The sequence below is a fragment of the Emydura macquarii genome, unplaced genomic scaffold (genome assembly GCF_026122565.2).
Source record: "Emydura macquarii macquarii isolate MOO-44397 ecotype Brisbane River unplaced genomic scaffold, CSIRO-AGI_Emac_v2 contig_1451, whole genome shotgun sequence".
Taxonomy (NCBI): Eukaryota; Metazoa; Chordata; order Testudines; family Chelidae; genus Emydura; species Emydura macquarii.
In genome coordinates this window covers 9719448-9742693 of record NW_027131588.1, presented here as the reverse complement: position 1 = coordinate 9742693, position 23246 = coordinate 9719448, and the positions used below count along the sequence as shown (strand labels likewise).

The 23246-nt window shown below is 39.2% G+C and overlaps 1 protein-coding gene across 7 annotated transcripts in view; it reads left to right on the top strand.

The window, feature by feature from the left end:
• Window positions 1–23246, top strand: part of ELAVL2 (ELAV like RNA binding protein 2) — a 134630-nt gene that overhangs the window by 86123 nt on the left and 25261 nt on the right. For all 7 annotated transcript variants that reach the window (XM_067553156.1, XM_067553159.1, XM_067553158.1 and 4 more), the window contains exon 4: window positions 13595–13698. In XM_067553156.1, the coding sequence (XP_067409257.1) occupies window positions 13595–13698 (104 nt within the window). The remainder of the gene's footprint in view (window positions 1–13594; window positions 13699–23246) is intronic.

Below are 23246 nucleotides of genomic sequence, written 5' to 3'. Positions count from 1 at the left end.
CCTGTCAAACTTTTTAAGAAATGCTTCTATAATTTGAGATCTTTTAACTTTCAGACTTAGTGTTGGTCTGTGCCTCTGTTAACCTCTAGTGTTTATATGCTGTCGACTACTATGTGGTGATTTAATCTGGACTACTCTACATTTCTAATATTCACCACTTCTTTGATATTCTTAAATTACAAAGCTTTTGAGATGTCATGTGAACATTTGTCTTGTGTCGTAATACTTTTGAAATCCACTCTTATAATTACACTAGTCACAAAAGTTGCCTCTAAAACTTGTCGCTTTATTTTCTCAGAGAAGATGCACATTTTACTCTGGATTTGGATAGAAGCGTAAGGTGGCTCTAATCTGAAGAGTGAGTGTGTGTAAAAATGGCATATCTTTATTCATGAATCTACTCCTTTTGTATAGTCTATGCATGTATCTGACTTTGCTAAACGCTCTTCTGCTTTTTACTATTTGCTAATGAAGCTGAGTGAGCTAAATTTTATTCCTCCTTGTACATTAAAGAACTGTGTTAGGAGTCAATTCAGACCTAATTTAATTTAGCTAACTTTGCCCATACCCCAAATGGCTGTCTCTAAGTTGACAGGAACTTCTAATGTTCGTTACAAGACCATAACAAAAGTGATGAAGGCTAGAAACAAAATATATGAGATAGAAACCAATCTGTGGAGTTAAAAACTAAGTTTGAGTGTCCAACCCACTACTTTAAATATACTTGAGTGATTATAGTAGACTTCAGGATATGTTTGCTGGGGTCTGACAACTGTATGAAGTATTAGCAGCAGACAGTTGTTTGTTAAAAGGGATATTATTAATTCAAAGAAAGCTTCGTTGGAGTGGCAAGTGACTCCCATTTTGTTATTCCATGGACTCTCAGTGGGCTTGTTGATGAAAGCTGAGGGTGAGATGACTGGGAAAGCATGGAAGGATTTATAGTATCTTTGGGGGGGGAGGAGTGGTGGTTAAGGTTGGGGAGTAGTGTCTTAAGTGTACATGCACACTGCCAGTATTGACTTGGATATGTGAAGTCAGATGTGCTTTAGCCAGAGTTCCAAAGTGGAGTGAACTGCTTTTGATGCGTTTCTCTGTGTGATAAAGATCACTAGGCGCTAGACTAGGACAGAGCATTCTCAATCTTTGCTCACTTTAATTCCAGCAAAGGATTAATCCACCCCAGACATCTAAACTCTCCAGAGGGAGCTAGGAAAGTATTAACTTCAATTTAGCTAAGATTAGGATAATAATGAGCATCTATGATGGTGCATGAATAGATGGTGCTAAATTCCACAGAAAACTTTTAACCTGTCCTAGGTGGCAACAATGAGAGAACTAGAGCAGCAGCGTGTGACTACTCAGTTCTCCGTAGCACACCGGTGATCTGTGGACCATTGTACAGGAATATCTGTATCAGGGCACTAAGTTTTGTATAAAATAAAACTTGGCAGGAAACACTTTTTTTTCCCCCCAAGGTGGCAAACATCTTGTAAAATCAGACTGTAAACACTCACTCGAATTTCATACCCAACCTTTAACTCTGACTCTTTGCTCCACAAATGCTATCTCACTTGAGCGGTGAGCCGCAGACTCCTTTCCAGTGAAAAATCCTCTGACTGGTGCACAAGACAAGAGATTCCTTTGCTCACATAGCAGATATCATCCATATCCCACTGTTCACCCTCTGGATACCGGTCAGAGAGAACACCATTTCAGACAGAAGCCAGCAGTCAACTTTTTTCCACTTGCACTTCAATAGTGCAGGCCCCAGTCACCTAATGCCTAACACAAGATGTGCCTGAGATCTCCTGATGGATGATCTTGATCAAAGGATGAGTGCAAGCAAAGGAATTGTATAGCAAGGTGGCTTTTTAGGCTAGAAGTCTGTCTTGTTTTCTGTAAATGTCTTCCTTTTTGCATTTAGTGGGCTCTTCCACCAGTATGTGTACCATAAGCAAAGCTGAGGGGACAGAGTCAAGGTCAGTGTTAAACTCTTAACTGTGAAGACTTTCAGATATTGACACTTATTTTAAAGATTTCAACCATGTATTGAGGGAGACTATATGCAGTTATATGCAGCCTTATTTTCTTGGCTTGTACTTCTCACAGTGTTTTAGGAGGTTACTATATATCTGGAAAATAGAACTGGCTCCAACTCTCTTAGCTTTTCTTGATATTTATTAAAAGTAAAACTTTCAATGTAAAATAAAAAAACATTTCATGACTGATGGCAAAAAGATGCATTAATATTCACTGGAGATCAGGATATCTGCCTTCATTGAAAGACTGGCTGACATGTCTTCAAGGAGTAATTCTATTAGAAAAGACAACTTACAAAGCTAGAGGAAAAGCAGCATAGTTCTAACTGATTTGAGACTTGCTGCTGCTTTTTATAACTCAAATCTCCAGGTTTTCAGACCTACACTTCCTGCATTTTCATACCCTGTATATATAAAAAAAAGTTAGTTTTAGAAATATAAAGTATGCATTTAAAATATAACTTAACTCCCAAAATTGATGCAAATCTTATGCACATTTTTTTTTTTAAAAAAAAAGGCTTTTTAGGTTTTGGTCTTACTGATCTTGTTTGTTGCTTTTTAGCTTTGGTTAATTAGTTTGAATAGTCTCACACTTTTCGTCTTTAGAACGTTTCAGTTGTAAAGCAGACATTCTAATCTTTTACTTCAAGTAAGAAGTAAGTTTTTATATACCTAAGTTTTGTCTGGCTATTAAACAAGGATGTTCTAGGTGCATGGGCTTTTTGGAGTTGCTCCACTATATAAAAGATCATAAGTTAGATAGAATTACTGTAGTTTATCTGTGCACTGCTGCTCCACTGTTTTAGGTCGCACTTATTCCCCCTCCTTCTTGTCTTCCCTGTGCCGGAACATAGCTGGGTTTTTGTTACCTTGCATTATTGTTTGCTATCCACTTCTAGAAGCTGCATCTGTATAGGATTTGAACACAGTTAAAAGTAAACAACTGATTTTTTTAGACTACATCAAGATCTTAGAATCCACAATGAAATTCCATCTCTTATAAAGAGTTGATGACACTGACAATACTAAAGGACCTGCTTCTCCTACGGGTTTTAGCTGTTAATGAGATCACTAGCTCCTTTAGGAGAAATCGAACCCTGAAATCAAGTCTTGAAAGGGAACTATTTAATCAAATCTACCATGCAACTTGTTAAAAATCAATACTTGACTTTTGTGTTGTGTAGATTCAATTTTGCTTTTAAAATACCTAAGTACTTTAAAAAGGGGGGTTAAAACCTTGATTAATTATAACAATTGGAAATCTTTTTTTAGCTTTTTGGTTCTAACTTTGGTTCCTATTTTAGGAAATAAGTGTGATTGCCTTAAATTTTCAGTGATACCAAACAATGGAGTGTCAATATTGTATAGAAATGTTTAGAAATTCCATGAGACATAAGAAGAGCGAATTACTCAGTGTAGCTAAATGGTGATTCTTATTAATGAATTCCAAAATATAAATTGTTCAGTCTTTGCGTAATAAATTCCTTTGTAGAACTTGACAGCCATCCCTTTCCAGAATGTTTGGTAGCTCTGACTGGAAGCAGAACAGCTACAAGATACAAAGTGCAACAGTAAACCTTTTAGATCCCACTATAGACTTTGTAAAACTTGCATCTAGAGCCATGGCTTTTAATGTTGTACTCAAGAGGTATTTGGGGCTACAAGACAGCCTACCAGGCTAGCCACTGGTGGCCTCTGCTCCTTTTCAGGGAGGGAGACTCTTGGGAGAATCAATAACTAAATTAAAGGGGTTGCAGATAGTGCAACATAGAAGTGTATCCTATCATAAAGAAGGTAATCTAAAGCTTGTAACAGGAATCAATGTTCCTATGGTACATCAAGATTGCACAGACAAGGTTCAGCTGCCACTATGGGGAAACAGGGCAAGAGACCTCAGAGTGCAAACCCCAGGCATTACCCTGGGTGGTTCAGATGCTGAAGCAGCGAAGCATTTAGCATTACTCTAGCCACGGAACATTTTGGCGAACCTTCTATTCATTTTTTTTGGCAGCCTGGAGAATTCCACAGCAGACAAATGGGTCATTTTGATAATCAAAAAGGAACTGTCATGGAACTAAGGAATATTTGTATCCCGTTTTAAACACGCCCATGTTTCTCAAATTAACCTTGAGGTAATCAAGCCAGGGACAATATATATTTCAAATTGAGACAAGAACAGGTTTCCCCACGAGTGTGTTAGACCTTGTAAAACCTGTCTCCTTGTAGCCTGAGAGATCCTGAAGGCAGTCTTTACCTGAAGACACTGAACAAATGCACGAAATTCAAGTAGTCCCAGAAGTGAGGATCTTCACCGCAACTTTCTGATGTTCACCAGGGGAATTTTCTAATTTTGCTGGAGTTCTCTAGGGTTACTTCCACATTTCAGTTGGGTCTGGCTGTCATGGTCATCAGGATTGCTCTGGCTATCTACATAGCCAATACAAAACACTCCCACTGAATACAATAGCATTCAATCTCTTGGCTGTGTCTGCACAAAAGTGCTCATTGCCATCCTTACTAAGCTTCATAGCTAATATGAAGCCATTTTTAACTGCCTTCTTATCTGTGATTTCAGCAGTTCAGAATGCCACTGACAGCAACTGTTCAAACCTGCCAGGAACTCAAATTTGTAATCTACAAAAGAGCCAGAACATAACTCGTTGGGGACAGTGATGGGAGTTTGAAAACTGCAGATGGAGGCTTGTCCTGGGAGAAGCATGTGCAATGCCCATGGCAAAGGCTTTAAGACTGTAGAACAAGCACAGTTAAATTTGCTTGGAACAATGATTTTAGTCCATCAGTGTGCTGCCTTGGGTTTGCTCGCACTTGAGAACTCTGCGAAGATTCATCCTACCAAAATGGTCCAAAAAGCTACTCAGTATGGCAAGGAGGGTCTTAGCACTATATGCTGAAACAGGACCAATTATACCTAGACCATCCTTGACAAGTGTTTATTCAACCTGTTCTTCTAAACCTCCAATGATGGGGATTCCAAAATCTCCCATGGAAGCTTATTCTTTATAATTAGTATTTTTCCTAATATCTAACCTGAATCTCCTTTGTTGCAGGTTGAGCTGATTATTTCTTGTCCCATCTTCAGTGAATGTGGGGATCATTTATTTTTATAACATTTGAAGACTATTATTAGGTCCCATCCTCCATCTTTGTTTCTCAAGAGTAAACGTGCCCCATTTTTAACCTTTCCTCATAGGTCAGGTTTACTAAACATCTTGTAAATTTTATTGCTTTCCTCTGGGTTCTCTCCAGTTTGTCCACATGTTCCTTAGTGTGGGGCTCAGAACTGGATTTTGTACTCCATCTGAGGCCTCACCAATGCCAAGTAAAGGGCAGAGTTACCTCCTGTGTCTTGTATGCGACACTCCTATTAATACGTGACAGGATATTTAGCCTTTTTTGCAACTGAAACTGAATGTTGGCTCATTCAGTTTGTGATCCCCTATACCCCCAGATTGTTTTCAGCAGTAGCACTGTCTAGCCAGTTATTCCACATTTTATGGTGGTTTTTTTTTTTTTTTTTAAATCCTGTTGATTTCAGATCAATTCTCCACTTGTCAGTTTGTTTTGAGTTCTAGTCCTGTCTCCCAAAGTGCTAGCAAAATCGCCATCCCTATGTTTGGTGTTACCTGCAGTTTTTTATCTGCATGCTCTCCATGGCATTATCAAGGTCATTAATGAAAACATTGAATAGTACCACACCTAGGACAGACTCCTGTGCAACCTCACTAGATTCTCCTCCACCAGCTTGATAGCAAATGACTGTCTTGAATACAGTCTTTCAACCCATTGTGCACCCATCTTTATATTAATTTTCTCTAGACCACATTGCCCTAGTTTGCTTATGAGACTGTCATGTGGGACTGTCAGGCCTTTACAAAAATCAAAATATATCATGTCATCTGCTTTCCCTCACCTCCCATCCAGTTGGTCAGTAACCCTATCAAAGAAGGAAATTAGGTTGGTTTGCCACGATTTGTTGACAATAATTCGAAGTAGATAATCTAGATAAAGCAGGACCTTTAGAACACAGCTAGACCTGTTTTGCCACAGTAGACTCTACAAGGTGGGAAGTGGCTGCTCCAGGGAGAGCAGCCATTGAACACAATTGTGGATTCCCTACCAGAATGAACAAGACAGCTACGCCTTGCTTTTTTCCTCTCATTCTACTAATCTTGCAGGTAGTGCACAAAATCTAGTGAGGCAAAGCATAGATGATCATGGTGGGCTCTAATTTGTCCAGAGGTGTCCTGGTTTTCAGAGCTACTGCACATTCTGGTGGCACAATTAATGTTCCTGACTTTCACACTACCCAGTCAAGGGCCGATTCATCCTCAGGACCCAGGAAAGTTGAGTTTAAGTATGGCTTCTGCACAAAAAACTCTGATGAAGCAGAATGCTCAATGTGTAGTCATCAAATCAAGTCTCTCAGTTCGAAAACAACTACCACACAGATGTACTCTGCATTCATGAGTAGATCACTGCCCAGAAAAGAACATCAGCCATCTAGTGTGCACATATACTCTCCATTCGACCATTCCTACTGAATGGATTTCACAAGAGATGTGTGCAGCCAGTTCACTGAAAGTACAAGTCCTGCACTTACCTTTTTTCTGCAGTTATTCCCCTAACAAGTGTCCCCTTCATGTAGCATGATTTGTCAAAGCAGTGGAAAATATTAGTTCATCCCAGACCTTTCAGATACCCCACTTGGAGCTTTAACTTATTCATCCTTCTTTCAGACTTCTCCCACAAAGTTCAGTAAAGAGAAATGGCGCTTAAACACAGCCATCAAATATATACCATCAGCTTTCTGTAATTCACACACATGCTTATGCCTATGCATTTGATCCAGGTATAGGGGGCAGCAAGGTCATGAAGACATTGATCTTTACCTCGCTTGGAAATTACACAGTCTGACTGCAGGGACTAAAATGCTTTGGAAGACCCATGGGTATACTACTTCAAATCAACTGCTAGTTCTTGGGTTGAAACAGAGTCAGAAACAGAACTTTATACAGCAGCTTCCTGGTTCAACACACCTTCATCATGCATTTATAAACTGGTCTTTCCTGGGCTCATGTCTCTTGGCAGAAGGGTACTCCATCCCTGAATTGCATACCTCTTTACTGACTTTTTCTCAGTCACAGCCCAGTCTATTTCCACTCATTGTTTGTAAACAATATGTAAAAATAAGGTTTTTTTAATGCCAGGTTGCAGCTGACTATTTCCCATGCATAAGGGTCCAGTGGATGTCCAGTAAAAGAGGTAGTCTTTCTTGCTCATTGTCGTTCCCCCGTCCTCCACAAGAAATGGCAACTGACCTGATGCTCTTTATATCACTCTAGGGGTATAGCTATTGGCTTTCAGTGACCCACTTTATCCTCTTCTCGGCTGTGTGTGTGAAGCTATTTAATGTTTGTTATATGGTAGCTGTGTTAATAATCTTGGCTTTGGAATACTTCCTATGTCCATGATCAACCATTGGTTGATGGTTCCTGCTATCCCAAAAGACTACAAGGAAGGCATCCAACCCTTGTATAAAGGCCAGTAGACCCTTACCTGTCCATTTGTCTTCTAAGACATAATGTGTATATCAAGAAGTTCATTGGGAAGATGAGGTGACTTAAAGGGTATGTGAGTGGGGGGTGTGTGTGTGTGTGTGTGTGTGTACACAACCATACATCTTTATCTGCAGTATCATATTGTGTATATATAGCAGTTTACAGGGAATTCTTAACTGTCCCATTGACATGCTCTGAAGACCTTGGGTTAGATTTATCCCAATATAGGTATGAGATCAGAGGCAAAAAATAGAAATTATATTTGGGATTGTAATATCTGGAAGGAGATATTCTGAAACAGAATGGGAAGGAACCTGCAAATCTGTCTTGGGGTGATGGTTGACATCAGTTTGCAGTGCAATATGGCTGTGGGGGGGAAAAAGTCCTGTTTGATGTTAATGGTTTACAAGTAGGGTTAGCCTAGTCAGTTGTTGTGGTTGACAATGAGTTAAGTTTTGGGCACTATATTTCTGGAAAAACTGACAAATTGGAGGGGGTGTAGAGATGAGCAATAAAAATGACTTGAGGGCTGGTGAGATTAGCTTTAATAGCAAAATATGTATAGCATGTTCAAGTGGCCTGGACCACAGTGCCAGATTTTTAATCTTCAATCATTTGTTGCTGCCACAAGCAGCAGTATGTTCTGGTTTAAATGAGTGGTGGTGAAAACTCTTTCTTAGGATAGGTCTGCATGAATATAGTGGCTTTAAAATGCCAAGGGCTTATCTGCCCTAGCACTGCTATCATCAGTGACTGATTTCAGTGCAGATAAAGGCCTAAGGAGGAGCAGTACCCTTCAGATATTTTGAAGAGTGCAAACACTATTGATTTTTGAGTTTCTAAAATATAGTTAAAGGTGCCCATCTTCTGCTCTGGATGCCCATCATGAGAATTAATCTTGCACAGAAATAACCAAGAAAAAAGTGGCATTCATCTTAGTAAAAAGGGTAAAAGGGGTTAACTGGGATTTAGTATGAATTGATGGAGAAGTTCAGGTTGAATATTAGGGGGGGAAATTTCCGGTAAGATTTATTAGTCTATTGGATAAGCTCCCAAGGGAAGCAGTGCCCCTATTTACTTTGCACATTTTAAAACCTGACAGAACAAAACTGTAGCAAATATATAATAGGGGCAATGTTACAATGGCAGAGGGAGACTCTAGAGAGCCATATAGTCACGTAACGTAAGATAGGTGCTATCTGTCTGATATGCTTGTTCTGTACAGGTCTGTGTAAGTACATACCCTTGGTTCAAGAGAAAATTTTCTAGGTTTTAGAAAGGTGGCATGAAGCCTGTTTTTAGAGGTTAATGTATTTAGATGAATACCCTGAAAAGAATACTATCTTTACTTTTCCTCGGTAAGCTATAAACACTTCGGATAATGAGATGGTAATAAGTTGAAATTGCCTTTTTTCCCATTTCACGGGGAGGTTTTGCTGAAGAAATTAACTATGGTCAAGTGAAGTGAGTTGGTTAGTAATTGCTTTCAAGCACTCAAGTAATTCAGCAAATACTTAGATGGTGTAAAAAGCTGAGCTTCATATAAATGTGCCTTTCAGCGTAATGGTACCTTTTGTTTTCAGTTAACCATCCTGCTGACTTATTTAGCTGGGGCAGAACTAGACTTATAAAATCTGGATGTTGCTAAACAGTGAGTAAATATATCTTGCAACTTTTTACACCACTTCCTCTCTTTCATTTAAGAAAATCCAGCATACCTGACTCCCTGTCCACTCTCCCCAAAAAAACTCTGAATGGGCTTAGCATTTTGAATGTGGCCAGCTTTTCAATAAAATATCTACAAGAGTGCATGGTACTGTATCTACAAGAGTGATATAGCTGTCACCCCAGCTGGAAGAGCAGTTCTTGCCTAAAGCAGCCAAAGAATCACTTACATTTAAGTCCCATTACTTCTATTGAAAAACTTAAAAGATCTGTCCCTAGAAGAAAAAAGGAAAATGCCCTTCACCTCTGGCACTCTGATGAGGATGGTTTTGCTGTCTGAGGACCTGCCACTAAGAACATAATATACGAAGCCATTTCTGCACAGGCTTCTTTGGCAGCAGCCTTTGTAAATGACTCCCCCTTAGATTGTCTTATTCTACATCCAGATTGACCCCAAACAACATGGAGCTGAGAAGGTGTTTCTAGGAATAGATCATGGAAGGTTGGTCTCCAGATGCAACCCTTGGTGCCTTTTTGTATGCTACTGGTAACTCTTGGGAGAGCCAATGACAGTGGCTGACAAAGAGAAATTGGTCTCGATGCTCCAGGAAATAGACGGGGGAGTATAAAAATGCAGAAGCAGGTAACTCTTCTGAAGCTACTCCTTTTTTAAGATTCCATAGGTAAGAACTTCTCCAAGTGGTGATGGGAGTGGCAGAGGGGTGAAGATCTAGAAATGAGTCTGCCACACAACTGATTAACACCAGGAGCACATAACTCTCTTCCTCATCTGTCTAAAGAGTTAGCATTTTAGGGGCTCCACATAGCCTCTGCCCTTTGGAGGCTTCCACTTCAGACAGGTGACATAGTTCTCCCTCCACATGTTCTTCAGCTGATGCCTGATGATCAGGGGTTGGTGGATACCACCTTTTTCCTATTGGGGTCCCCATAATATAGCAATCACACATGTGAACCTAGTTTAGTTGGAATATTCAGTGTTACGGAGCCCTTCTTCAGGGTTTCATGTCTGTAAAAATTATACTGTTAAATGGTGGTTCTGGCTATGAATGTGCTGGGGGTTTTTTTTGTTTTTTTTTAAGTAGATTGCTCTTTGAGTAGCTGCATTGGCTATGGCACACCTTATTTAGTTGCAATTAATTTTGCTTTAGGCCTCTAAATTTCTATGTTCAGCAGACAGTTATTTTAAGGGAAGCATGAACAGGAAGCATTGAGAGAACTGTTCTGGAGTTCTAGAGAGACACTTGATATCAGGAAGCAATTGCACAGTTGTTTTTTCCTCCCGTGAACTGAGACAAACCTGGTCCTGTGTGGTCTTTCCACGCCAAAGTGCATGCCACCTCCTTTGGAACATTCCTGGAGGTTGTGAGCAGAGGTCTGGCTCTGTCTGATATAATCACTCTGGCTTGGGAATTTAATTTATACTGATATATTATATGAGAGTAACCTGCCACAAATACTCTTGAAGAGGGGAGTCTAAATCCTAAATATTCTTCTTTGGAAATGGCTATTGTACGAAGTCTGTGTAGTGATTCTTTTTAGTTTTCAGATGGGTTTTGGTATGAATTGGTTGTAATGGATAGAAGTCTCAATTATGATTAGGTCAGTTTCTGAGTTAGCTTTACCCTCAAGGTACCTTTCCTATGATGAATTGCAGCTGATCCTTTGTCAGTATGAATTGGACAAGCATAGCTGATATGAAGGACTCTTTGGTGTGTATCTTTAACTTTAGTGTATTACTTTTATTTCATAATGGAGTTGATGAGCATATTCACACTGGCAAGCTGCTGACTTCTACATACACAGAAACTGAAAATGGTGATTCATTTTTACATAGTAATAAGCAACAAATCTGTTTTCCACATGGCTTGACTAAAATCTCAAGTTTGCGGGGGTGGCAATTAATTTATAAGCTGAAAATTTTGTTGTGCAAGGTAAGCCTTTAAAACTCTCAATATCACTTTCAGTCACTTTTCTGAGTAGAATTAGAAAGGCTGGTGAGAAGCTGTGGTCCATCCCCACCATATCTTTTGAAGGTCATTTAGTGGCGAGTCTTCTGTATCATGACCTACTCTATATTATCTGTTCTCATGTCTCTCCCAATAGTCCAAGCCACTCTGTGCTAGGCAGATAGTGAAATGACACTTAGTTTATGTATGATGTGTCTATCTTACTGGTAGCTCATGCCACATTGGTCTATTTCACCTACGTGCTGTCTGTCTGTAAAATCTTCTCTGGGTCAAGGATGGCTTTTCTTGCTACTTTTTTCAACAATGTTTAGCTCAGCAGATTTGGCCTCTTAGTGGGCTACTGTAATACAAAATCCTTTCGCCCTTCCCCCCCACCCTCCACACACACTCTTAAAAACGGTTTATGAAATTGATATTCTTTCTTGTAAGTGCTTTTTCCACTCATCAGCGCAGAAGAAATCAAACCTTTGATCCCTCCCTCCACCCCCTGATAAAATCCACATATATTATACATGAATATACAGAATATACAATTCTGTGATTAAACCTATGCATGATGAAGTCTGTCACGTTTAACCTTGGCTTTTGCTCAGAGGCCATAGTGAAATGTCGCTTTTGAAGATGGCTGTGTGTATGTATAAAAAAACAAATCATTGCATGTTATCAATAGCTGGATTTTCTTTTATGAGGCTGATTAACACTTTAAGAAATTAAAGTTTGCAGGAGTACCCTTTGTACTGATACACAAACAGTGTTCTTCAGCTGTTAGACTTACCTGTTTAGGAGCACGTGGGAATGCTAAGTATGCTGTATTCAGAGATACTCCTGGGTCTGTCCAAAAGGCTGGCTCTCTAAAGATTGACAGGGTGCTAACTAGATGCACTACTGTTGCTTCTCATCCTTCATAGTATAGTGTTTCTTAGAAAAGTCACTCCAAATTGTGTAGGTATTCTTTGGTTGTCCTATTGAAATGATTAGGATTTTTCTGAGAAATCATGAACATTTTGCTGCTTTTTAATCCATGCTGTATATAGACACATGTGCACATTAACCAGTTATGTATCTCCAAGGTGCTTGTATTGCTATAAAGAGAAATCTTAGAATATTTTAAAGTTGAATGCTATTTTCTTATCTTTGGCAAATACTCTGTCAGTGGGATTTCAGCACCACCACCTAGGTGTCTACATAAGTGTGTAGGTGCCTAATTATAGGGATCCAAATGCCAAAATTGACCTGGATGACTTGTGCTCATTTCCCTATTTCTCAAATGAAACACTCAGCTACTTTACAGCTTTTCTGAAAATGAGTGTTCATAAAGCTCTTTGAAGATGAAAAATAATATGCTTATTTCTGTTACATTTTTGTTAAACATAAGTTAGCTAATGCTTTTCACGTACATAGTTAATTGTTTGCATGCATATAGATAAAATCCTGATTAAAAAAGGCTACAGTCATGGCAAATAACATTCATGGTGGCCATATTGTTGGATTTAAAGTTGCAAAAAGTGGCTTTAATCTGTAATTCCTCCTGTACAGCTACATAATGGGATACAATCCAGTTGTTAGAACCACGCTGTTCAGTGAACCAAAACTTACTGAAAATTCCAGAAAAACATCTCATATGTAATAGTCATTGTAGATGCCAAAGAAAACCAATTATCATATCTTTCTATGAAGATACCCTTTGCCATATAAGGGTATCTACGCTTACGTGCAGTCGAGTAGCGTGAACATAGGATAAAATGGGTTTGGCAGTGGTGCAATGCCAGTTTAAAGATATTTGAAGAAGAGTTCATCGTATAAAAAGGTTGCTTTCATAATTTGATAAATCTTTGGCTTTTGTTCAGAATTAGGGATTTTCTAATGGTTAATCCATTTGAAACATTTAAGATGCCAAATGCTATCATAGAATTTCATCATTGATCCATAATTGAATGTAGAAGAAAGTTGGTGATATATTAATACTGTGGATTTGACATATCTTTTAACTTTATGGCAGCTCCTACACCACCTCCTGCCTCTGTTTGACAATAACGAACTCCTGAAACCATTTCTCATAAGAATGTTTCCAGTTCTTAATTTCAGCACTAAACTTGAGGCAGTCCATGGGAAGGTGAGAGAACTAGTTATAAACATTAATGCCATGGGAGAGAACTGGTAGGAGCAAGAAGCTACTGAAAAATCAGTATGTCAGGCAGCTCTTTCTAGTATAGGGTATTTTGTGTAGTAATATTGGTGTAGTTCTTAAATATCTCAGTTCATTTACTCTAGTAATGCAGAACTAACGGGTTCTCTTCTCTTCTTTCCTCTTTTAAATCAGGACAGAGCTTGGGCTATGGCTTTGTGAACTACATTGACCCCAAGGATGCTGAAAAGGCTATCAACACACTGAACGGATTGAGACTTCAAACGAAAACAATAAAAGTATGTGGTGCTAATTGTAACTTGAGGAAAATACAGATGTCTTAGTTTTGTTATGCTAATCACCACGATATGTTCTCTTCCCTTTCTACCTGTGGCTTATGCTTTCTGCTACTGTTAATACAACTAGTGGGTTTTTTGTATTCAGAAACTAGGGCATTTAGTAACCGTTCATTAGCATGAACAAAAGTTACTAAACTATACACCAAATTTGTTTTCATAGCAGGTGTATGCCTGTTTGCATTTTAACTAAGAAATAGATCCTCATAATTACTAGCTTATAATTAAAACACAGTCATGATTTTTGAGGTTTCCCTCATTAGAATATATGGCATATTGTATTTCTGAAAGCTTTTGTTATTTGGCGAGAGTGCATCACTTCCCTGTTTTTTCCTGAGTGCACTATGTATGTTGCTTATGTAGACTCTGTGTCCCTGGGAAAAGCTGTTTTAAAATAAAATGTGCTAGAATGAATAAGTGTGAGTATGAAAAATCCTAGCACTGTAATTAGACACCCGTGGCTGGTCTATGTCAGCTGACTCAGGTTTGTGGAGTACCAGAGCCTGGGCGCCAACCAGAGCCTGAACATCCAGACTGCAACTAAACGTCCTTTTAGCCCAGTCCCTGTGTGCCCGAGTCTGCTGGCATGGGCCAGCAACAGGTTTTTAATTGCAGTGTAGACATACCCTAGGACTCCAAAAATCATAGCCAACCTCCATGTACCTGTTAGTCTGAAATGTTGTGGATTCAGTTTTTGCCCCAAGTGCTATCCGGCAGGCCAAGCTACAGAACTGTAAAACTGTATTGTAAAGAACAAAAGTAACCTTGAGCAATCTTTCCCCCTCACTGAGTGCCATCACCTAAACCAATTTAGGCTATCACCTGAGTACCTTCAAAGCTGGAGGGCAAGAATGGAGGAAGGAGGATGAGGTTAGCTGTCCTTTTATTCCTAAAATTCAAGGGCTCCCCTTGAACACTTATTTTCATAGAATCATAAAATGTAGGCCTGAAGGGACCTCATAGTGTAACAATCTTGAGGGTTCATTAAAGAATGAACTATTGAATGAGTAAGGAATAGAACTTTAATAACAGACAGGAGTGACTCCCAGGTATGCAGCTGGGAGCAGCCATGTTAGATCTGATGTAGGGCACATCTCCCAATTCACAGAACGCTGTCCCATGCTAGGGAGCGTCTCTCTAAATCATCATCTTCTATAAGCATATCTCTACATTTTCCCTCCTAGGGAAAACATGTTGACCCTTAGATACATGTAAACTATCTAATGATGCATGTACTAACATCTAATTATACATGTGTATAAACTCAACATCTCAACTACCTAGAGAGGAGAGGTTACTAGCACATCACTCTCAAGTGAGTCTTTACCATCCACTTTCCGGACGTTTGATCACCCAAACAGATCTTCTCAGTACACAGTCCTTCATTCAAGTCTGTGTTCTCTTGTTCCCCGGCAGTTTCTTCACAATGTGGTGGTGATACCGGATCAGTCAGAGGAGATATGCTGGAATCTACCTCAACTTTCACAGTGTTGGAACTCTCTAGGATAACTTGTAGATTCCATTGATTACATTGAAACGTGTCCCCTTGGTCTGTCTGGACCACATAAGACAGTGGATGCAGCTGTTCTTTAATGGTACCCTTTTGGCCTCAAGTATTAGTGTGTCTGAGGAATCACACCTCTATCACCTGGATTAAGAGATGGGAGATCATGGGTTCTTCTGTCAAGATATTTCTGTTTCCACTTCTGTTTTTCTTTCATCTTCCGAATTGTGGCATTTTTCTGAGATCGCAGCAAGTTATCAGTAATAGATAAAGTAGATCTAATCCTTCTTCCCATTAATAACAGAGCTGGGGAAAAGCCATTCTCCAGGGGTGTACTTCAGTAGACCAGCAACGCTTTGTGTATCGCCCCCACTGTCAAAAGTCCTTTTCATCAGGTTTTACACCTTCATGGGAAATAATGTCCCAAACAAAAATCAGTTCTCTAACTCCTAAGGCGCATTTGTCCCTATTTAGTGTGAGGTTTGCAGCTCTAATTGCATCTAGGACTTGCCGAAGTCGATGATCATGCTCCTCTTTCATTGAGCCCCATATGTCGTCATCCATGGAGGTGTCCACACTGCTAATATGTTCATAGATCATGTGTGTGGTTTTGTGGTACACCTCTGGTGCTGAAGCTATACTGAAGGGTAAGCATAAAAATCTGTATCTTCCAAATGGAGTATTAAATGTGTGTAATTTTGAGCTTTCCTCTGTTAATTTTAATTACCAAAACCCTGAGGATGTATCCAGTTTACTGAAATATTGAGCATTTCCAAACTGAGCCATAATCTCTTATTTGGTTGGTAGTTTGAAATGTTCTCTTTGTACAGCCTTGTTGAGGTCTCTAGGATCCAAGAATACATGTAGCTGCCCGTTGCTTTTTCCCACAATGACTAGGGAGCTCACCCATTCTGTTGGCGCCTCTACTTTTCACATTACGTGCATTGCTTCCATCCTTGCAAGCTCAGCCTTGAGTTTATCACGGAATGCAAATGGCATCTTTCTACATGGATGAATAACTGGAGGAACATGCTTGCTTATCTGGATTGTATGTTCACCCTTCAAGAAACCCAATTCCTGGAACAGGTCCTAATATTCCTGAAAAAGTGCTTCATAGCCAGATTCAGTATAATCTTGTAGTGAGAACACTCTTTTTACCAGATTTGAGTTTCTCACATGCAGCTAGGCCCAAAATTGGTGTCCCCTCCCATGGCACTACAATGAAAGGGAGCCTGCATATGGTGTTTTGATGGTTAACACAAGCAAAGTATCGCCCCTGCACTGGTATATTTGTTCCAGAATACCCAGTTATTTTTGTTTGTTGGTCCCTGTTTAGGTCTTATTTTCAGTCTCATAATCTCCTGCATGTAGCATATTAACCTGAGCTCTTGTGTCCAGTTTCAGTGGAATGATTGTTCCAAGGGCTCTTCTTGAACACTTATTTTCATAGAAATGTAGGCCTGAAAGAACCTCAGTAGACCATCTAGTCCAGTCCCCTGCACTGAGGCAGGACTAAGTATTATCTAGTTTATCCTTGACAGGTGTTTGTTTAACCTGTTCTTAAAAATCTCCAATAACTGAGATTCCACAACCTCCCTAGGTGATTTGTTCCGGTCCTTAACTACCCTTAGAATTTCCTAATACTTAACTTAAATCTCTCGCTGCAATTTAAGCTAATTTCTTCTTGTCTTGTCCACAGTGGATAAGAAGAAAAATTAATCACTGTTCTCTTTAGAACAGCCATTTATGTACTTGGAGACACTTGTTTGTCCCCCTTAGTCTTCTCTTCTCCAGACTAAACAAACCTAGTTTTTAGTCTTTCCTTGTAGGTCATATTTTCTAGACCTTTAAACTTCTTCTGTCCAAACTTGCTCAGTCTCTATAGAACTAGTTCAATCAGAACTATGCTAACATCCTAGACTCTTGTTGGACTCTAGAAGCCAAGGAACACAGGTGAAATAGGATAACTTGTCAGGAAGTGCTTCATATCTCACGGATGGTCCAATAAAATATTGTTCATCCTTCTATTTGCTGACTATCTTATTTGCTTTGTCTAGTGTCTAAAGATAACTGTCATCCTGCTCACTATCTGATCATTCAGGTTAAAGACATTGGGTGTTTTAACTAGTGACTTCAGATCTCCACTACCAAATGTAACCTGTCCTGCCCTTTTGACTGAGGTCAGACTTGCTCCTTTGGAGATTTAGTTTGCTTGTGAAAGGGTTTAAACTTTTAAAGTGAATCTGGGACATTTAAAGATGTGGTTGAGGCAAAGATGTTATTTCTGGGGAAAAGTGAAAAAGGCAGGGCATGGTTTCTCTGACCTCTAAGATTGATTTAAAGTAATAGTGATCAGCAAATTCTGCTAAAAGCTGCTGTTCTGTCCCTGTTAAATACATGTTGTATTTGTGTTGGAGGAATGCTTTAGCATGAAAGACATGATAGGTGCTTAAGGATGTACAAGAATTTTCTTTAACAGAGGTTTTGACCCTTGAAAGGATTTTTCTTGAACTGATCTGAAAAAGACTAAGGTTGGGGGGAGGGCATAAGGGACTAGACTAATCTCCTACAGAATTTGCAAATGTTTAAAGATTTCTTCCTTTTTTTACTTGAAGTAAAGGAAATTTTTTGTGGTCTGACAGTGTTGTAATTGTTTTTGAAGGTGCATTTTTGTGTTTGTGGCACACTTCTTGCCCAAGTAAAACACTTCTGCATAGAATGCTCTTGTCTAAGTCCCCTTATTGCCTTGCCGGGAGGGAGTCAGAAGGGCATGTTTAATGTGGTGTGTGACTCAAGCCAGACAGCCAAAATCAAAATGATCCTCCGAGGTGGTTGACAGTAATGTTTGAAATTTGTAAGGATTGTGTCTAGATATTTTCATAAACACATTCCAACTCAGAAGGCCAAAAGGAGACCACCTGTTGCACTGAAATGAAACTTCTCCTTTTCCACCTTGGTTTTGCAAACTCTGAGTGCTGCTCCTATCATGCACATTAAGGGCTGAATTCTGATCCTGTTGACTTCAGTGGGAGTTTCACATAATGGAGAGAAGGAGAAGGAGCATCTGGCCCTAAGAAAGGAGTTTTGTACGTTTCCGTTCGTAAGGATCTGTTGAAAGTCCTGTATCCTGGGTTGGCTTAGATGCTGATTTGCAAGGTTTGAGCTATCCTCGGACAACAAAGTTCTGCCTTAGGTGTGTGTGTGGGTGTGGTGGATAGAATCTTTTCTTCCCTGACATACTCTTTGATGTTCAGAGAGAGGTTTTAGGACATTGCTACAGGCTCTAAAGCCAAGGATATTTAATGTTTGGGGATTGATCAAAACCTGCATACATTGGAAGTGTCAGAGCTGCTTCATGGTGGTAGGTATCCCATATGATTCTTGTCAAGGACCTGCCATTGTATGGGGTTCAGAGTTGAGAAAAGACAACCGAAGATGAGTTGCTTATGTCTTGATTTGAGTCATCAGATTAGTCCTAAACTAGTGATTCAGGCATGCCCAGGCTGCATATCTCCTGTACATACTGATATGGAGTTAGTCCTAAAGGCTTGTGTGATACAGAATGCGCACATGGTTGGGGTTTTTCATCTTAAACCACTTTCCTCTAAGCAGTGACCCGGCAAGGATGATAGCAGTCCTGTAAAGTTATATCAGAGTTATTTGCGGCTGATCATGATTTCGTTCCTTTCCTTCTGGTATGTGGTACTCTTATTACCAATACTTTTTGTACTGGCTAAAATTAGCAAACCCAGACAAACGGGTCCTTAGAACTATCGCTGGTTTCCCCCATCAGCCAGGAAATAGCTTTGTTCTTACACATTTCCTTCAAAGGGGGACTGTCCATCATTTGACTCCCTTAAGGAAGGCAACAGTGAGAGCTGGGCACAGTATTGTGACAAGAGGGGCCTGTTTGAGTTTGCATAACTGATGTGAAATGGTAGCCTTTTTTTCTGAATATTTAATACTTGAAAAAACTCTTCTTTGCTTGAAATTGTCCACTATCTTGCAGTTGGTAAAACTGAAGAGCAGCTTTGGTGAAATGATTCAACTTGTCAGCTTTCACCATGAAGTGAAAGTAGCCCATTTCAGAGGGTAGTGTACCTGCCATATGGCACTGTAACTTGAGCACTATGTAACTTATGGTTTCCATTCCGATCTCTAGCACTAGCTACTTACTGTAAAACCCGTAATCTTTGAGAGTCTACCACCACTTTTTTTTCTTGAAGCAGAAAATGTGCTTTTGCATTTGTAAAAGCGGCAGCCTGGTTTTGCCCATGTTGCCGTATGAGCAATTACTAGTCTCCAACATTTAAAGAAAGAAAAGTAGGAGAGCAAAGCCACACGGAGTGATTTTGTTAAAATAGTTGCAGAATACTTTGCTTTGGTTTTTATTAGTCTAATCATGTTTTCAGACCCACTTGAGTAAGCACAGCAGGTTATGAACTTGTGTTACACTGCCCTGATTGTTTTAATTTCTTATTTGACTTTTGGCAGATCGGAAAAATCTACACTTGTACTGTGGTAACATCTAGAGGCCCCCAATCCAGGATCAAAGACCCACTCTACTAGCTGTACACATACAGAACAAAAAATCCCTGCCCCAAATAATGGACAGTTACAGAGCTTACCGTGTGTGTGTGTGTGTGTGTGTGTGTGTGTGTGTGTGTGTACACCTTTATCTGCAGGTCTAATCACAGCTTTAGGTCTTGGATTCATCTAACCATGCAGTTTGATCATAAGGTGGTAATTTGATGCATAATAGAAGATGTTTTGTAATCTGTGATTTTTTTCTCTTTTTGGAAGATACTGCTGCTGGAACCTTTTTAGTGCTGTGTGAGCTATTGCATTTGAACAGAAAATGAACTAGATGGAAATCTTTAACTTTTGTGATTGAGATGATATAGTCCCTCCTCTCTCTCACCCCTTCATCTGGTCCCACTTGCTTATATGTATTTACTCTTCGGTTTGAAAAGAAATTACTTCTTCCAGGAATGTAAGCTAGTGAGTTTTGAAAAGATGCAGATAGAAGATATTAATGGAACAAAAACTCATGGATGATGACCCTGGGGAACTCAGTCCCACAGAAATACCACTGGTTCCAGTAAGTGGTTTGTTTTTTTTCTCCATTATACCAATTCAGTTTGAATTGGGGCTAAAATGCAAGGCACCATGGAAAGATTAATCACTTAATGTGAGATGGATTGAATGTCAGAGTTGACTTAAATGAGAAGACTCGGCATGGGATTTTCTGAGGTCACCATTGTCATTGATGCATGGATTTGCTTAATCCTAGGCAAGTATCACCATTTGAAGCACTTCTTTGTGTACGGCATTTATGTTAGCAAATACAGCTTCCAGACCTCTGCCCTTCTTTGCAAGTTAGCAATTGATTTCTAGCTGGGCAAAGGCTGGTTAAACATTTCTTCTCTCATAATTCCTACAAGAAACTTTTTTTTTGGTTGACTATTAAAGTGTTTACAAGAATAATTATCACCTGTCAGGGGAATATAGATTTAAGAAATATTTAATCAAAAGTATTAAATCTGTAGGTTTTCTTCCCACTCTTCCATAGCTCTTGCATATATTTAAAAAAAAAAAATCCTAAGGCTTAAAATGGAGTGTCATTCATGCAGACGTTGGCAGAAAGTTCACTTTCCAAATTTATTGGCCACACCTGTTAAGATTTCCTCTCTTGAGATCATCACCTACTAACTGTCCAACAGAAAATAATGTAATGCAATATTGAAAGTGTAAAATGGGCAAACATTTATAGAATACTTTCTCATCTGAGTTCCAAGAAATAACATGTGCTATAGTAAAAAGATTTGAGATGAGAAACATATTGCAGGTGTGCACACCTTTTTGAAATAGTTCGCCATGTAATTTTATGGTGTGCACCATGTTTTTTTCATTTGGTAGCAATACTTGGTTGGTTGTGAACAATTATCCAGTTCTGCAAGAGTAATCATCTTAAAGTAACTGCTGTGCCATAATTTATTGCTTGCCTGAGGGGATCCTGCTTATGACGATGTTTTTTTAAACAGTTTATATGGATTTTTATATAATAAAATAATGAATGTGACTAAGTACGCAGACCCATTAACTTCTCTTTAGTAGACTTCTACATGTGCTGAATGTATGTAGCAATGAGGGATATTTTCCAGTTGCATTAGTCTTCGCAGGTCTGACCTGTTCATATTTGTGGAAGTGTATTAACAGGAAGGAATCTTAATAGAGAAGTTTTTAATAGTGACCATTAACCAACTTCTGAGAGAACTGGGAGATATCTATTTATTGTGTAAAAAAACCCATAGGAACACTGGAGGCAAATGAACTGTGAAGGTGAGGAAGAGACGCCCTCCTCACTTTTGTATTTTATTCTTCCAGTATTAAAGAACATTGATCTAGCGAGTGGCAAAAGGAGGATCCTATTTGGAGCTTTAATTAAAGCAAGTGAATTTTATTGATGCTATCAATCAGCAGAGATTGAGGGAAAGGGCATGGTGCCAGACCATTTAGTGGTCTTGACAGGGTAATTAAATACCTCAGGACTGTGGTCTCAAGATAAAGTGAAGTGCTTTTGCAGATGTGAATCAGTAGAACAATTTGTCTTGGAACAAAAGTAAAGGTGTTTTTTCCCTTAAATTTCTGCAGGAGTTATATAAATGGTAATTATACAGTCATTTTTGCTATGCTATAGTTAAAGCTTTGACAGCATTTCCATTTTAAACCCCTCCTCTTTTTTTCATCCCCCAGGTAAAATTTGCACTAAGCTGACACTTAACATACAAGGTCTTCAGGATGACTTTTTTATTTAACCATCTGAAGTTGGGCATTTTTTCATATTGTATTATGGTATTTTGAAGGGAAGGCTTGTTTTTGAATGCATATCTTGTTGGTTTTTGTAAACTGTTAGCTTTTAAAAAAAGGAATGTGATTATTCCACCATATCTCATCACTTGGAGCAAAATAAAACAGCTTGTTAGACTGAACTCTAAAAATTTGCAAAAACTCTTCCTAGCAAGTGCCATAGTTTTCTATTTAAGTTATTACACAATTTAACGGCCTTTATTTCTCAGTCTCTATTCTCCCAGGTAGAATTCCCTTTGGAACCACTCAGTGCAGCTGCTTAACAGCCTATAGGTTCTTCTACCCCCACTCCCTAAAACAAATCCTTGAGTTGGATATGGCTTTCTGCAAAAGCCAAAAAAGAAGGCATGAGTCAAGGACTTGGCTAGATTAGCTTTAACTCAGTTACTTTTGTTTTCTTCATAAGAGATGATGCTTTCACGTTCTTCTTATAATAAAATATAGATGTGCTTTTAGAATGAAAAATTCTTGAAAGAGAAGTTGATTGATCTCAATGGACTTGCAGCTATCCAAGTTTTTGGACAGTAGTTAAATATTGACTTTGGGTGTCTTATTAACCCAATAACGGTTTTTATTACATGCTTTCCATAGGTTGTAAAAATATTCCTGAGGAATGTTAAATGTAATTGGCATTGAAGATGCTGGTTTTGCTTTGTGCACGTCTCTGAAGTATATGTATTGAATGAGAGAGATGGGCAAGACCTGAAGAATGTGCTTGCCAGTGGCAAGTAAAAAAAAACATTTCCATATCCAGAGAGCGAGTGGCAGCAACAGCAGTGTGAAAGGGGCCAGTGTCTTAACCTTTTTTCCCCTCTCAGAGCACCAAGGAAACTTCCCAAATACTTTAATATCTTCTGTTGCCTTCAGAGAAGCACGTAGCAGGGATATGATCCTTACTGAATAGTTGGGAAAAGACAAAATGCCAAAGAAGAAAGAGGAAGGAATTTCCCTGCTGATGCACGAGAACTAAAATGCTTCCCTCTTTTCAGTACAGCTCCAGTCTGGAGTGGGGAGGACAGGTGTCCCACTGTCCTGCAGCAACTGAATTGCATACCCATCTACTCTGGGGTGCTCTGAATTTTGTAACTTACAAAAACTCCTTTCATGGGAATCTATG